This window comes from Cornus florida, unplaced genomic scaffold, assembly GCF_030987335.1.
Source record: "Cornus florida cultivar Cherokee Brave unplaced genomic scaffold, ASM3098733v1 CherokeeBrave_3.0.0_Hap2_Chr08, whole genome shotgun sequence".
NCBI lineage: Eukaryota > Viridiplantae > Streptophyta > Magnoliopsida > Cornales > Cornaceae > Cornus > Cornus florida.
In genome coordinates, this window is record NW_026775578.1 from 28,814,608 (window position 1) to 28,829,917 (window position 15,310).

The 15,310-nt window shown below is 36.9% G+C and overlaps 2 protein-coding genes across 2 annotated transcripts; one reads left to right on the forward strand and one right to left on the reverse strand.

Annotated features, from left to right (window-relative positions):
* Positions 1 to 569: 569 nt before the first annotated feature.
* Positions 570 to 8,103, reverse strand: LOC132271019 (protein TONNEAU 1a-like). Its single transcript, XM_059772253.1, has 8 exons — positions 7,925 to 8,103; positions 6,584 to 6,716; positions 6,225 to 6,313; positions 5,956 to 6,078; positions 5,103 to 5,236; positions 4,986 to 5,011; positions 4,748 to 4,898; positions 570 to 817 (listed from the first exon to the last, which is right to left on the reverse strand). The coding sequence occupies exons 1-8, from the start codon at positions 8,009 to 8,011 to the stop codon at positions 766 to 768; spliced, it is 795 nt and encodes a 264-aa protein (XP_059628236.1). The 5' UTR covers positions 8,012 to 8,103; the 3' UTR covers positions 570 to 765.
* Positions 8,104 to 9,595: 1,492 nt separating this feature from the next.
* LOC132271020 (leucine aminopeptidase) lies at positions 9,596 to 14,222 on the forward strand. Its single transcript, XM_059772254.1, has 4 exons — positions 9,596 to 10,814; positions 12,068 to 12,301; positions 12,382 to 12,708; positions 13,746 to 14,222. Exons 1-4 carry the CDS (start codon positions 9,834 to 9,836, stop codon positions 14,040 to 14,042), a joined length of 1,839 nt encoding a protein of 612 aa, XP_059628237.1. The 5' UTR covers positions 9,596 to 9,833; the 3' UTR covers positions 14,043 to 14,222.
* Positions 14,223 to 15,310: the final 1,088 nt, after the last annotated feature.

Below are 15,310 nucleotides of genomic sequence, written 5' to 3' on the forward strand. Positions count from 1 at the left end.
TCTACAACCATTTTGATGTGGTAGGAATAACACTCAAATTGACAACCCTAACAGCTGCTTGAATCAATCCTCTCTCAGGCACATATTACTCAAAAACAGATTTAGGTAAAGAAGCAACAGAACTGAAGAATACAATATGCAAAACCCTAATATATGCATGTATCGACATTTCTAATTTTACTCGATGAAGAAACTTTAAAAAAACAAAGGAACTGCCGCCGGTGGGGGGTGGGGGTTCAGAAATTTCATTAAATATCATAATCTCATACTAACCACACTTCCCTTCCACTGTGCTCAAGTCTGTCACTCACACTATTGCCCCTAATGAGATTACATTTGGATAAATAAAAAAAAGATATCACTTCACCTTGAAAAAAAAATAAATAAATAAAAAATGCTCAGTGATTGAATTTATGTCATGTTTCCAATTATAGTTGTAACAAATTCGAATTAATATCATCTTTGCATCAATGTTCATGCTGTCTTCATCCTGTTAAGCACAGGCACCACATTTACCCAATGAGCAGATAATGATCACAACAATAACCACCCTTGACACTTTGAACATCTTAGGGAAAAGTGAAGCTGAATGAAATTTCAGAGGGTCAAAAGACGAAAGCGCACACAAAACACTAAAACACAATGCACACTGTGTAAAATTAACTTACATAATGTCTATACCCTGATTTGATATCAAACTAATTGATGGATAAGATTAAAATACATGACAAACTACACATGCAATACTTTGAAGATATCATTCAGCTACATATGGTCAAGCCTGCCATCATCATCAGCGGTTCCATCCCCAGCGTGCCTGCATCCGAAATTCAGAAACTCCTAAGTAACCACTAACATGGATCAGAGGCCAAGAATACAATTCAATTAGATTGACTGAGAAATGATAAAGTTATAGAACCCGTGGGGGAGGGGGCGCTAGTAGAGTGCCGTCACTGATAGTATATATAAACTTGCACATGTTTCTAGATATTAAAAACACCAGACGATAAGTAGATTTATGTTATATACGTCATCATTCAAACGAGAAGTCACTTATCTTAGTTACAAAATCATATTCTTTGTGATGCAGACATGTAATTCTAGCATACCTAGCTTTGCCATCTTTACCAAAGCTTCTGGTGTGTCAAATCCTCCTTCCCTCCCTTCTCTATCCCCAAACGAAATTTAAAAAAAGAGAAGAAAAAGAAAAACAAAGCATGGCACAGAATATGACACAATAAATCACATTCATTTTCAATGATCAAGAATAAAGTCATGCACAATTAATCACATGATTATCGGTGGATGAGAATAAAGCTCCACTAAGTTCTCGTAAATACAGTAGGAGAGAAATTGGTTGCTTCTGTTCATGGAACATCAAATTTACTAGGAGAGGATAATATATAAATTGGAAGGCAGATCCCATGTAAAAGGAAGAAGGCACCAATAAATAGAACTAAGAGGAGAAAACACCACCATTGGGTACACTTGAGATGATTCCTCCTCTCCTGTCCCCAAAAATGAATTGAGAAGAATAGGCATTTCCGTTGCTGCCCATCAGCCACTCAAAAAACCCAGGAAAGGGGATCACAAGACAGACATATGAAGACGGAGCTCATCAATTTTTGCCATAGAGAAGAGCCAATTCCAAATGGATTAAGTTAACTTAGAATGATGGTGAAGATGGTCAACAAAATTTTCCGACCTTTTTTGGAAAATATATACATGAGAGAAGAAATGTCTCTGTAAACTTCTTTGAAGCATATCGACAGCAAAACGGTACTCTAGGGAGTCCTACAGAAAACAATCTCCTTGACTAAGTGTGGAAAATCAGAGAGAAGCTAAGGCCACAATTCATTCCAAGATACGATTTGCAAGAAAATATATTGTAGGTTTGAAAGACTAGATGCTTGATCCTAAAGCCTAAATCTCACGGTAAATAGAAGATGGAAGTGAAGATCTTGGTAATGAGGTTCAAAAGGCTCAACGACTTGCAAATCCAGAACCACTCTGGATGTTCTTCAAAATTGTTTTTATGAGCAGATTGTAAATGTGGCATTTCAACTAGTTTTTCCTCAACGCAAAAAGCCTCCCCGTAGATTTACCAACCAAGTATTGCAGTGACTCTGGTCAAAAAACTGGCAACAAGATCGAGACGCCATGCAGAAAGAGAATCTCCCTGCCTATTTGCTCTTAGAACACCAAGATACAATTTAGCTGCACTATAAATTGGAACAACATAATTCGTGGGAGAAGCCACCAAATTCCAATTTCTCATTTTTTGATCAAACTCTTGTTTCCAAGTGCAAGTTAGTTATATGAAATCCTTATCCATACATCATGTCCTTTTCAAAGTAGAGCCTGAAGGCAGCCAATGTCCAATGGATACCCACACACCCTTTTTTTTTTTTTTTTTTGATAAGTAACTAACTACAGGAAAAGAAAAAGAAAAATAAACATTTAATCTGCATCCACTTAACAAAGGCCCCATGGGATTCAAAAGGGTAAAGAACTACAGCGGAGGGTTGGAATTTAGGTTTCAGTTCAAGAAGGAACTGGAAGGAATGGAATCTTGTTGAATAATCTTCAACGAAAAAGTTGAGGAAATATACAAGTAGTGCTGAGAAAGGATCAAGCTCGGCTCATCTTATTAGTTACACACGGTCATCCATAGATAAGCCTAACTGAGTCCGAGCCTAAGATTAATCCTGCTCACTCAAAAGAGCGGTGTTCAGTCAAGTCCAAACTCAACTCAGCTCGGTTCATGCTCGTAAAAAAGGTTTCTTCACAATGGGATATGTTGTACTTTTAGGCAATTCCATCGTTATTCATAAAATATCAAATACTTGTACAGGAACTTGTTCAGTCATGTGAGGTTATCGGGGCCCAAGATTTTATATTTACATTTTGCATTAAAAAAAATCAAGGTAAAAAAGAGATGTCCTTTGGTAAAAAAGGTGTATTCAGACACGTTTGTGGACAATAGAAATTTGACAACTCGCCTTCTAATTTTTACTCTACATCTCTTTGAGCCATCATCAAATTGAGTTCATTCAGTAGCTCGATGATTATAGCTTACTGAATCCTGGCTTGAGTGCTCAAACATACCAAGCAGAACTCCAACACCACCAAACTCACGCTTCTTTTTTTTTTTTTTGTCCTGATCAGACCAAACTCACGCTTGGCAGTTGGCTCAATTCGTTTCCACCCTATGTATAAAATTCAAAGGTCGTCTTATTTCATTGTCTATCAAAGAAAATCTGATAATTCAAAGCTGCAAATCTGATAATTTGCAGCCTCTCCCAGAAATTAAACACCTCGTAGACTATCAAAGAGTTTATATTCCATCACCTTGGCATTTTGGCTTGGGACAGGTTTAAGTCAACTACGTGTTATCAAACTAAAGACAAATGGACAAACTGAAGGGCAATATAGAAATGATCCGGGGTAGATCCAGATAGAGCTTCTCAGAAAGCATCGATGAAAATGCCCACGCTAAGAAAGGAACCAATCCAGTTCACACATATTGATATTCAAAAAGATATATTGGCATTTTATAGGGGATATAACTTAAAGAGTGACAGGGTAAACGAATGAGACAAAACCTCTCACCCTCTGAATAATCCTACACCAACTGTTTCACTAGAGAACCTAGCCTACCTAGGCACGTTGAAATCTCATCCCGATTTATGATCCGGCTATCCAATGCTCCCAAGTTCCTCAAACAACTCACCTTCAACCTTGGATATCAAGTCCATAAACAATCCTAAGTAAACTGATTACACTATCAGCCTTGTTCTAACAATTAGAGAGAGATCCTAGGCTTGTACAGGTACAGATAGCCATGGCACTGGGTTTAATATCCTGACAGCTGAGACCAAGCACAAACAGATTCATGAGGTGTGGCCGTGCCTACACCTCCAGGAAACAGAATGAGATTCGCAAACTTAGATGGTTACAAAGTGCCATTAAGATAAGCGTTTGGGATTTTTTTTATTTTTTTTATTTTTTTATTTATCCTGGTTCTTCCCTATTTATTGACAAGCAAAAAGATTCATCGAAATAAATGCTGAATTTCTATTTCAGAGCTTTTCAGGAAAGTAAATTTTATTTTCCATGAATTAGATATCCATATGTGCTACCAAACTGTAGCTTCAATTTAGTGCCATAATTTCTAAGAAAATCTATCATGTGTCTGCCCTGTCATGACTGGAAGCTTAAAATCCCAGTGTTGAAAAGATCGTTGTACTTGAAGTTTATAATTTGGTTTTACTATGGAAAATTTTAACTCATTAAAGAAAAGGCTCAGTGTTTTTAAGAATCAGGCATCGGTGACTGCAAAAGACCAGGATCCTGGTCCCCACAGAAGAACAGAACATGAATACTAAGATTGTTGCAGCAAAGAATAAAAATGGAAGAAGAACTAAATAATGAATTAACAGTATTGGATGAAAAAGCCACAAAATTGTCTGTGCTACTATAATTTGATGAACTACATGATATCTAATCTTATAAAATGGAAATGTATAGCCAGCTTGTTTTGTCAGAAAAGAACTTCCTACATCATAAAGAGGAAGTTATTCTTCCTAATCCTAAGTCATGGAATTTCTTTAATGATAAGTCAATATTCTAGAGCTCAAGCCCAATAGTAAAATGCCCCATGCCATATACTGATTTTACTTTTGCCAACAAGTTGACGACCAAATGATAATTAAAAGAAAATCTTGCTCTGGGTTTAAAGACAAACCGCCAAGAGGTGCTCAGATTCCGAGCTTTTCTATCCAACTGCAGGTTTTCCAAGGCAGTTGAAGCACGAATTACATCCTCCGAGACCTCATCATTGTTCCAATTGTATTCTTCTTTCCTGTAACCAGACATAGAGGATCCGGCTCTCCTATCTGAACGCTAAAAAGAATCAGATAACGAGAAATACAAGCTAAAAAAGAAAAATAATAGACCAAATGTTAAATAGGTTTGACACTAACCAGATGCATGCGAAACAGGAAATGGCCTAGCAAAAGCAAGCCCAAAAACAAAAAGCATATTAATTAAGAATAGAAAATAATATGGTGGGGGGCAAAAGATGAAAAAATGTCAAGCACCTTCCTAATGGAGGTAATCCCCCAGCAATAGTTGATGATGAAGGTCTCCGCATGTTTCGGGATTCTAAATTGGACAAGGACTCCGCGTCTGGAGTAGTTAGTCTCCTTCCAGGACCCCTTGCTTGTGATAAATTCTGCAAGAACACGAGCATAATTGACGATAGTTAGATCTAACTAAAAGAAATACAGAACATCATCAAACAGAGACAGGGTTCACAGATGACATATCTAAAGCAATGAATAGATCTTGTATAGAATTTTTATTATAAAGACACAGAGAAAAACAGAGTATTGAATGCTGATGACTTTTTTCATGTGTACATAAATTAAACATTATGGAATATATAACCACATATAAAAATAAAATGAACTAAATAAACAAAGCCATTTATCCCAACTACACAAGTTGGGATAAACCAAAAGCATATACCCTGCTGATCAGCTAAATAACAAAAAATAAGTTGCTTTCCAATCTACAAACTGGCTGCACTTTCGCTCCTTCAAAAAAAGGCGATGACTTTCCGTAAAAAAGAAACAGGTAAGATAATGCAGGACCACTGCCCTTTGTCAAACATTGTGCTACTAAACCTGATAGAAAGGTACACCCTGTCTAGTCAAAGGTTGTCATACACTTAATGCAGCAGAGATGACTGATTTTTCATTAAATAATACTGTAACACGCTATGCAGTGCTTTCACTAACTGCCTGGATGAACCCGGTCACATTTAACAAATAAATTGGCTTTAAAACATAAAGATATCACTCACATGTCAGACGTAATGTCTCTTACAACTTATGAGTTTAGTACCAAAAAGAAAAAAGATTAATTTTCAGGTAAGATTTGATATCAGACCTCATATTTCAAAAACCCTTCAAGGACATCCAAAAGCAAAGGACCACTTTCCCCATTCCTGTTAATATCATATCCATTCTTGCTACTAAATTCTTTTAACTCAGATTTCCATAAATCCTTTTGCTGAAATTAAAAAACAAAACAACCAAAAACAGAACCATTAGCAATTCAACAAAAGGTGAAGAAACAAAGTAAAAAAAAAATTTGGAAAAAAAAAAATAAACATATTGAGAAAATTAGCAATGGTGCAAAGAGATGTAGATCATTACCAGATTACATTCTGGCAAATAAACTTTTAATGTGTGGCTCAGTTGTGCCCAGTCCAAATATTCACATACCAGCGCAGTTAGCAACCTCCCTGTATTTAGCATGCCAAATGGATCAAAAATTGTAAAAGAAACCATTTTAGGATACAAACCTTTTAACCTCTCTCAAAGACACAAGTGCACAAATGCACAGATGTTTATAAATGATTCAATATTGTGAAGGGTTCGAAAACCAACAAATTACACAAACATGGGAGTGGTACAAATCGAGGTATTTCCGATATAAAAGGTTACCATCCAAAATTTAAATTCAAGAGGTAGAGAGAGAAGGAGAAATGGAAAATTTGGATATGCAATGGAACCTGAAGGAGAAGCATGGAGTTGTTTTGCACGATCATTACAGCTACCCAATAAAGCAGGAGGCAATCCTTCTTCCTTTTCAATTGTCTGATCCTCTTCTTCAATTGCCTCAAAAACACTAGCTCTTAGCTCGGCCTAACACGAAAATCAAATATGTCAAACATAGATGGAAGCATCTTGTATTGTCAGGAAACTAACCCGTGTGAATGAAAGAAAGACAAATTTTCTACTTTAAAATAACAATATATATAAAGTTATAATCTTCATATCAAACACTTAGAATGACAAAGAATCGAATCCTCCTCATGCTCCAACAATCAATGCACCAACAATGATATAGATAAGTCGGTGAGGCTTTTATTTAAAATCTATGAATGTAACTTGCCAACACCACCAACTCAAACGCAGTGCATGCATGAGCATGTAAGTCAATCTATACCAATTTCTTGAGTTCAACACAACTTGCCCTCTATATTTCTTTGCAGTGTTCCAATCACCTCCATAGGTGATCCAACTTTTCACTTACTGGGAGCTGCAATCTATTAATGCTCTTAAATTGGTAATTCAATCCAAGACCACTGGAATACAACATAACCAGTGCTCCAGTTCTAACGCCGCACTATATGATCTGGTCCAAGTCCAAGCTTGAAATAATATTTAAAATACCAATGTTCCCAAACCACGGAAATACATGACTCCTCCTGTTGCAAGCACAAAATCAACAAGCAAGTTTATGCTCTTTAACACTCCCCCCTCCCAAAAATAAAAGGGCCTGCTTGGTTCAGTTTTCTGATAACAGTTCTCAAGAACTCAGAAAACAAAAAGCTATTTCCAGATAACTTTAAAAAACAGTTCTTTGAAAACCTATTTTTTCCTTTTTTTTTGTACAAATTTCCATTTACAGTAATTGTTCTCAGAAAAGCTCTTCAATTTTCATTTTTGGAACGGTGTTAATCAAAATTTTATAACTTGTGAGATAAGTCGACAAAATGTAGAAGCCCTAGCATCTAAAGTATGCATAATGACAATTTCTTCTCAATAGTAAAACCACATCTTTTGCTAAAAGAAACAAGCTATAAATCCCCACATGACTAGCCGGGAAACCCATCCCATTCAAAGCTAGTCCCCAATTATTGCATATACAAACATATATGCATAAATAAATGTATATTGTGTGTGCATATATACACATTTCACCAAGCGATCCAACAAACTTTGAATCTCTACTTATGAACATGCATATATACGCAGACATTTGTAGGTATATAGCAGTTATATAGATTGCAATGGGAATGAGACGATCTGTGATGAGAAAATGAGGAGAGAGAGGGAGAGAGATTTACTCGGATCTTGGCGAGGACGCCTTTCTTTTCTAGGGTTCGAGTGACCAGGGTCTTGAGCTCCATCATCTCTCGCGTGTAATCGTCCATCTCTTTCTTTCTACTTTCTGAGCTGTCTCGCCCTTCTTTTGAGTTTTGAAGACTGGTGGTGTTCGACAGTTTCTCCGTCTGGGTTTGTGCGGAGGAGAGAGACAATGTAATGAGTAATCACCTAAGTGATTTACCATCATACCCCTCCAAGTAGAAGTATCAATTATGTGTTTTTTTTAATAACTTTACAATTTCTTTGTTAAGTAAGAGGGTTAATTAGTAGTAATCATAAGGAATGTTTTGTAATTTAGAAGTTTTTATAGTAGCACTTGCCTTTTTCGCATCTTCCCTCGATACTTAGAGGAATGAACATTTGTGAAAAATGAAAAACGACTCATCTCTCATCTCTTTTCATATCTATTAAACAAAGAAGTTTGTTTTTTCATTTCTATCTTCTCTAAACTCATCTTTCTTTTTCCCCACCAAACATAACATTGGGGCATCATGAGACACCATCTAACAAGAAAATTCATTGGAGGTGATTGTGGAGATTCAAATTCCAATTTTCAATATATGAGGCGAGACGTTTGGCTTCCCTTTCGAGATTGTAACAACATGCAATTTATCACGTCATTGCACACCACACACACTCACCCATACCCACAACATGCTATTTGATATCGAGCTCTCAATCTCCCCTGTGGAGTCTCCCTTTTACTTATTTGTCCATTTATCCACACCCCCCTTTATCGGATAAGCTAGGTAATTTTGGACACACATTATATTCATTATATCTTTCCTTTACGATCTAACTCACCGATTTGTCTGCGAAGATGTTGAGCTTCAGCCCAAGCAGCAACATTCTGCAAAGTCAATGGCCACAACGATGCATTTTAGGCTAATGACAATATTACATCCTAAATTTTAAAATATGACTAAGCCTTCAAATGAAAGTTGTTCACGAAGAGTTTAGATTTGACTTGACTAAAGTTCAGTCAATCACATGCAAAGGTGAAACAATTCATATAAGGTGCAAAAACAACTCGTGGCTTGTGGCTGTTCGAGATCATCAGGTGTTTGCCCAAACTCGTCTCTAAGATTAAGAGCATAATATTTACTTATTCAATAGGTGGGGTAGGTGATTCATATTGACAACTAATGTGGTCCAAACATAAATACACGCATAATCTGTAGATACAAAATAATGAAAGTAATAAATAAAGAAAATAACTATTAGTATTTTGGAATAAATTGAGGTTTTTTTATTTTTTTTATTACTTTTTTGATTTTATAATAGTATACCAACCACATTAAAAATGGTGGGGTCTCTTACTTATTTGTGAATAGATAAATATTGTCCGAATTAATTTATCTAATAATGAAAAAGGTTACAGTAATTATTATCTTGAAAAGTTAATGAAAATTTTACCTATGTTTTTTTACCTTGGAAAATTTACCTTTGTAATAATTCATAGACCTTTAACATATACTCTAGTTCTCGAATAAGAAAAATAAAGTAATATGCGACTCTCCCTCCAAATTCAAAAAAAAGACATTACTTTTCGCATCTTAGGAATCGTCGTCTGCAAGATTACAAGTCAAAGTAGAATAAATTCTCATTTTTGTCTACAATTTCATAAACCGCTTTTAATTTAAAACAAGACAGTACTTTTCGGATCCTAGGAATCGTCGTCTACAAGATTACATGTCAAGTAGAATAAATTCTCATTTTTTTTGTCTACAATTTCAAAACCGCTTTTTGCAATCCTACGCACCAGTCACCACCTCTCTCTCTCTGTCTGTCTGTCTCTCTCTCTCTCTCTCTCCCCTCTGCAACTCCAAACCCTAACCCTAACTCTCACTCCTTACACCACCTCCTTCAATGGCACCCATGGATCCTCACTCGTTCACCGACTCCACTCACCCACTCGCCATCCACATCTCTCTATCTCTCTACTTCGACTTCTCAGCTTCCACAATCCACGCCTCGGCCCTTCTCTCTCTACCAAACCCTCACCTCGGCTCTCTCTCTCTAGATACTCGATCTCTGTCCATCACCTCCGTCATCGACCCTAACACCAACACCCCTCTCCCATTTTCTCTCTCTACAACCGTAGACCCCGTCAAAGGCCAATCCCTCACCGTTTCTCTCTCTAACCACTCTAAATTCCTGGTGATCTTTTCCACAAGCCCTTCAAGCTCTGCTCTACAGTGGCTCTCGCCGCCGCAGACCTTCAACAAATCGTTCTCCTTTGTGTACACCCAATGCCAATCGATTCACGCCCGTTCGGTGTTTCCGTGTCAGGACACACCGGCCGCGAGGATTTGCTATTCGGCGCGGTTGAATGTTCCGTGGCAGCTGTCGGCGGTGATGTCGGCTCGGCACGTCGAGCGGCGGCCTCCGGTGGCCGGCGAGGCGGCGATGGTTTGCGATGATTCGTTGTGGTGTGCAGAAGGGAGGGTGGTGGAGGAGTTTGTGATGGAGCAGCCGGTGCCTTCGTACTTGTTTGCTTTTGCGGTTGGGGAGATTGGGTACAGAGAGGTGGGGCCGAGGACGAGGGTGTACGCTGAGTCGGTGCCGGCGGTGTTGGATGCTGCGGCGAGGGAGTTTGCGGGGACGGAGGATATGATTAGGGTTGGGGAGAGGTTGTTTGGGCCTTACGACTGGGAGAGGTTTGATTTGTTGGTGTTGCCACCGAGCTTTCCATATGGGGGGATGGAGAATCCAAGGATGGTGTTTTTGACCCCGACGGTGATCAAGGGGGATGCCAGTGGAGCACAAGTGGTGGCGCATGAGCTTGCTCATAGCTGGACTGGGAATTTGATTACCAACAAGACCAATGACCACTTTTGGTTGAATGAGGTAGGTGTAATTGAGGGATTTTTGTACTTGTATGTTTGATTTATTTTCCATGGTAATTTGTATACTATAATACCAACTAAATATGTACAAATCTTATTTAAAATGGTAATGATAATGATGTGGTGAATATTAGATTAATTTAGTCATCATAATGGGTTATGTTTTTGTTGCATATTATTGCACTTCTATACCAACTAAATATGTACGAATATTACTTAAAATGGCAATGATAATGATGTGGTGAATATTAGATTAATTTAGTCATCATAATGGGTTATGTTTTTGTTGCATATTATTGCACTTCTATACTTAAATGTTGTTCATTCAATTGCCATTTGGAATGATTTGACTGAAGATTTGTTGTGTTCGATTAGGCTGCATTTTGGAATTTCATGAATATGTTGTATTTTACCTCCATTTAGCCACGGAAATGCACAATTCAATGGGTCTTTTCTTTCTAAATGTGGAAGCCATCTCATAGAAGGTGATTTTTGAACATGGTTATGTACAGAGTATAGCAAATGATCCCTTTCACACAGTGATTGTGATTTCTCTCAGTTCTTATCCTGATGGCCTTATTTGCAAAGTATTTACTTTCAAAGGCTACAACTCATTGGAGTCATTTAATTCACATCACATGGTTGCTAAATGCTCGAGGCACACTAAAGCGCAAAGGCCTTTTGGAGTTCTAAGTGTAATGTACAACATATGGTGTGATCCTTAACGGATTTGAGGTCTATAAAATGGATTTCTGTTATCCTAATTAAGAGGGCTAGCTAAATTGATGAGCATATATCCTTCAATATGCATATGCATCAACCTAGTTAAATATCGCTACAAGTATGCATTGATTGAAGATCACGATCACCATCACACACACACATTAACTTTGCAGTTGTGCACGACAGGTTTCTTCATTCCATCTAGAAATAAGCATGGATTTTGTTCTTTATGTCTTAAGAATAGAAACTCGCATATTAAGTGCTTCCTATGTGTAACGCTTATATATATATTTTCAGAATGGCATAGCTTCGTTGGAAAAATTCATCGATCAATACTAGGGCAACTGTAAACCAAGCAAAGAAAATATGGACAAATTGATTCTTTGTATTCACATGATCTCTTCACGAGGCTTTGCAAAATAATGATTTTTTTGACCTTTTGGTTTTTGTGGTTGGTCCAATTGTGATCTGCACATGTCCATGCTGTAGTGTTTCTGCTAATAATTTCACACTGCTTACTTTTCATTCTAGGGCTTCACGACTTATGCAGAACGGAGAATTGTTGAGGCCGTGCAAGGAGAGGACAGAGCTGCATTAAATATTGGAATCGGTTGGAGAGGCTTGGTCGAGGAAATGGAGAGATTCAAAGACAATATGGAGTTCACAAAGCTCAAAACAAACCAGGAAGGAGTGGATCCAGATGATGTATATTCTCAAGTTCCATATGAGAAAGGTTTTCAGTTTTTGTGGCGCATTGAACGACAGGTATTTTTGTTTGTTAAGTTTAAACTCTAAAGGTTGTTTAGTGGAGAGAGCCTGATTGATTCTTTTTGTTTAATGCTCAGATTGGAAGGCCTGCATTTGATGAATTCCTCAAGAAATATATTGCCACCTTCAAGTTCCAATCCATTGATACTGATATGTTTCTCGATTTTCTGAAAGTGAATGTCCCTGGAATAGAGAATCAGATTGATCTAAATCTATGGACCGAGGGTACTGGTATCCCTCCTGATGCCATGGAACCAGTTTCCAACATCTATTCAAAGATTGTTTCGTTGGCAAATGAGTTCAAGCTTGGTAGGATGCCAAGAGAGGATGAAGTTGCTGATTGGCAAGGACAAGAATGGGAGCTTTATTTGGAGAACCTGCCCAAATCTGTTGAAGCTTCACAGGTAATGTTTCTTCTCTAGTGAAACCTGGTATGGTTTTTGCTTGACAACTTCGATGATATTTTCTGTATTCTCAGTGTTATTGATGGTTTGAATAGATAATAACATATTTTGACACCGTGAATTATTTGGCCATTGTATCTTTTATTGGTATAATGTCTCATATATTTAATACACCCGGTACTGCTATTCTTATGCAAGTAGTACGCAGATAGTCAAAAAGTTTATATTAGTTGTTGATTTTGTTGAACAATTTTTTTTTTTTTTTTTTTACATTTTGTGGATTATGCAAGGAACTCAAAAATTAGTATAGTAGTTTATTCTTCTGGTTAGTGGTTAGTTGATGCCATCTTTCCTAGTGAAGATGGTCTTTTGTATTCATCAAGTATTATTATCCACTAATGTTGAACTGTTTCATACTTTTGACCAGTAGAGTGCAGTTGTTAAATAAGACTCTTTTAAACATTGGCCAAAAGCTCATGTAGATATGCATCTCGTCACTCTTGACATGGTGGGTGTTTTTTAAGTGGTTGAGTAACTTGAGTTAGTATGGACAGATTGAATTAAGTGCTTTTACGCGTTTATTGTAAATGTGTGTGATTTACCTACCGAAAAAAGGGAAAGAGTGCTTTCTGTGTTTACTGTAAATGTGTGATTTACCTACTGAAAAGAAAAGAAAGAAAAAGTTGTTAGGAGGTCAGTGTCATTTGGTTGGAAAGCATTCTGTATCCAATGCTATTGAATCTTGGAAATGTGGATGTTGGAATATCCCACATTGTCAAGCCACTAAAAAAACAACTGGGCTGTGAAGACTTATGTGCTTAAATTAAATCTGTGTCTTGTTGTTGAAAGGATGTCTATATCCGCCATCTTTTGTTGGGAGGATTGTTTTACTTTAAGATATTGTTTTTCCTTAAGCTCGTTTCAAATACGGCAAATGCCCACACATGGAAAATTTCAATTATTTAGTGATTGCTTGGTTCCAAAGAAGTAACCACAGGGTTGCTACTTTCTTATTATTTATGTGGTTGGTTGTGCAGGTCTCAGCATTGGATGCACGCTATAGGCTGGCCGAATCAAAAGATTATGAGGTCAAGGTGGCATTTCTCGAACTGGCCATTTCGTCTAGGTGCAGAGATTACTACGGCGAGGTGGAGAAGACTTTAAAAGAAGTCGGGAGGATGAAGTATCTTCGCCCTCTCTATACCGCACTTGTACAGGGCACTGGAAAGGAAGAGGAAAAGATATTTGCCAAAAGGGTGTTCTCAGAGGCTCGTGACTGTTATCACCCCATAGCTCAAGGTGTCGTCGAGTCTATCCTTTCTAAACATCTTTAGAATGTATCCGTGCAAACTCACTAATTTAGCCCCCAATATTTTGATGTAATCTCAACTTCTGATCTTGGTGGGCGTTATGTTAATATTGGCGCATCACATAGTTTTAGCGGAAATGTTATGCTAAAGAATTGATGTTTCTCTAATGCTGAAAAAGTTAATGCAATGTATCTCTTTCTTTTACTGTTTTTATACACCTACATTATTGGTTCGGTAATAAATATCATTAGGAAGGGCGTCACGGAAGCCCTGAGATCTGAAAATCCTTGGAAAGTATGCAACTTGTTCGACTCTTCCTGCAAACTTGAAATCATTTAGGTTAAGGGCTTCCTCTTTCTGCTATTTTGCCTAAGGCATCTCATTCATTGTCTTTCTTCCACTAAATATTGGGGTTGTTTTTTCTGTTAATTTTCCATTTATTAAATTTGCGGTTTTGCTAATCTCTAAATGACTAAAATCTCAAGGGCTTTGATGTAATAAGGGTCATTTATCTCACATCGAATTCGGATTTGAAAGTGATTGGGTATAAATGAATGGATATGCAACACTATCTAACCATTTGAGTTTTTGAATAAATGAGCAAATGCTCATTTGTTACACTTAATCTCAACTTATAAAATGGTCGTTGCATTTCATATAAATTTTTATTTTATTTTTAAAAATCATGTTTCAAAAAAAAAAACACCATAACCTCCACTGCCACACCAATGCTGTCATCGTTACCACTGTCACCGCTACCTTCCACTGCGGCCTTTTATCACCACCATTGCAATTTCTTTTAAAATAATTATACAAAATATTATTATATTAATTTAATTTATTTATCTAAGGTATATTAAAAATTTATGTTTGAAATTTTATTCCTTCAAACCAAATGTTGCAACATTATTATTCTTTTCACTTAAAGGAGAGGGAAACAAATTCTCAAAATTTTAACCGCAGTCGTTTTATTGATCACCCGTGTGTAATGAATAGAGGTGGGCATAGGTAGTCCCAAAGTGACTCAGATAAATAAAAAAAAATAACATAAACTTTTATGGTTGGTCTAGAATCAATCATGTCGTGAAGAAAGTATTTTGTATGCACAGTATATAATTTAAGTCACATAATTTTGGTATGATTTTTACATTTCGTGTTTTGACTTTCATGCTTCACACTTATTATTCAAATTCTCATTATTTATGATTTAATTCTACCTCTATCTTTATCTTTATGTGATTTAGTGCGTATTTGTATTAAACGCATGATGCAGACCGAAAACGAAATGTTAT

Excerpts from the sequence above, each read along its gene's own strand:
- LOC132271019 (XM_059772253.1), bottom strand. The coding sequence starts at position 8,011 with ATGGACGATTACACGCGAGAGATGATGGAGCTCAAGACCCTGGTCACT. Across the intron at positions 6,079-6,224 it reads ATTTGCCAGAATGTAATCTG|CAAAAGGATTTATGGAAATC; the intron begins GTAATGATCTAC and ends TTTTAATTTCAG. Across the intron at positions 818-4,747 it reads AATCTGAGCACCTCTTGGCG|GCACGCTGGGGATGGAACCG; the intron begins GTTTGTCTTTAA and ends TTTCGGATGCAG.
- LOC132271020 (XM_059772254.1), top strand. The coding sequence starts at position 9,834 with ATGGCACCCATGGATCCTCACTCGTTCACCGACTCCACTCACCCACTC. Across the intron at positions 10,815-12,067 it reads ACCACTTTTGGTTGAATGAG|GGCTTCACGACTTATGCAGA; the intron begins GTAGGTGTAATT and ends TTTTCATTCTAG. Across the intron at positions 12,709-13,745 it reads AATCTGTTGAAGCTTCACAG|GTCTCAGCATTGGATGCACG; the intron begins GTAATGTTTCTT and ends TTGGTTGTGCAG.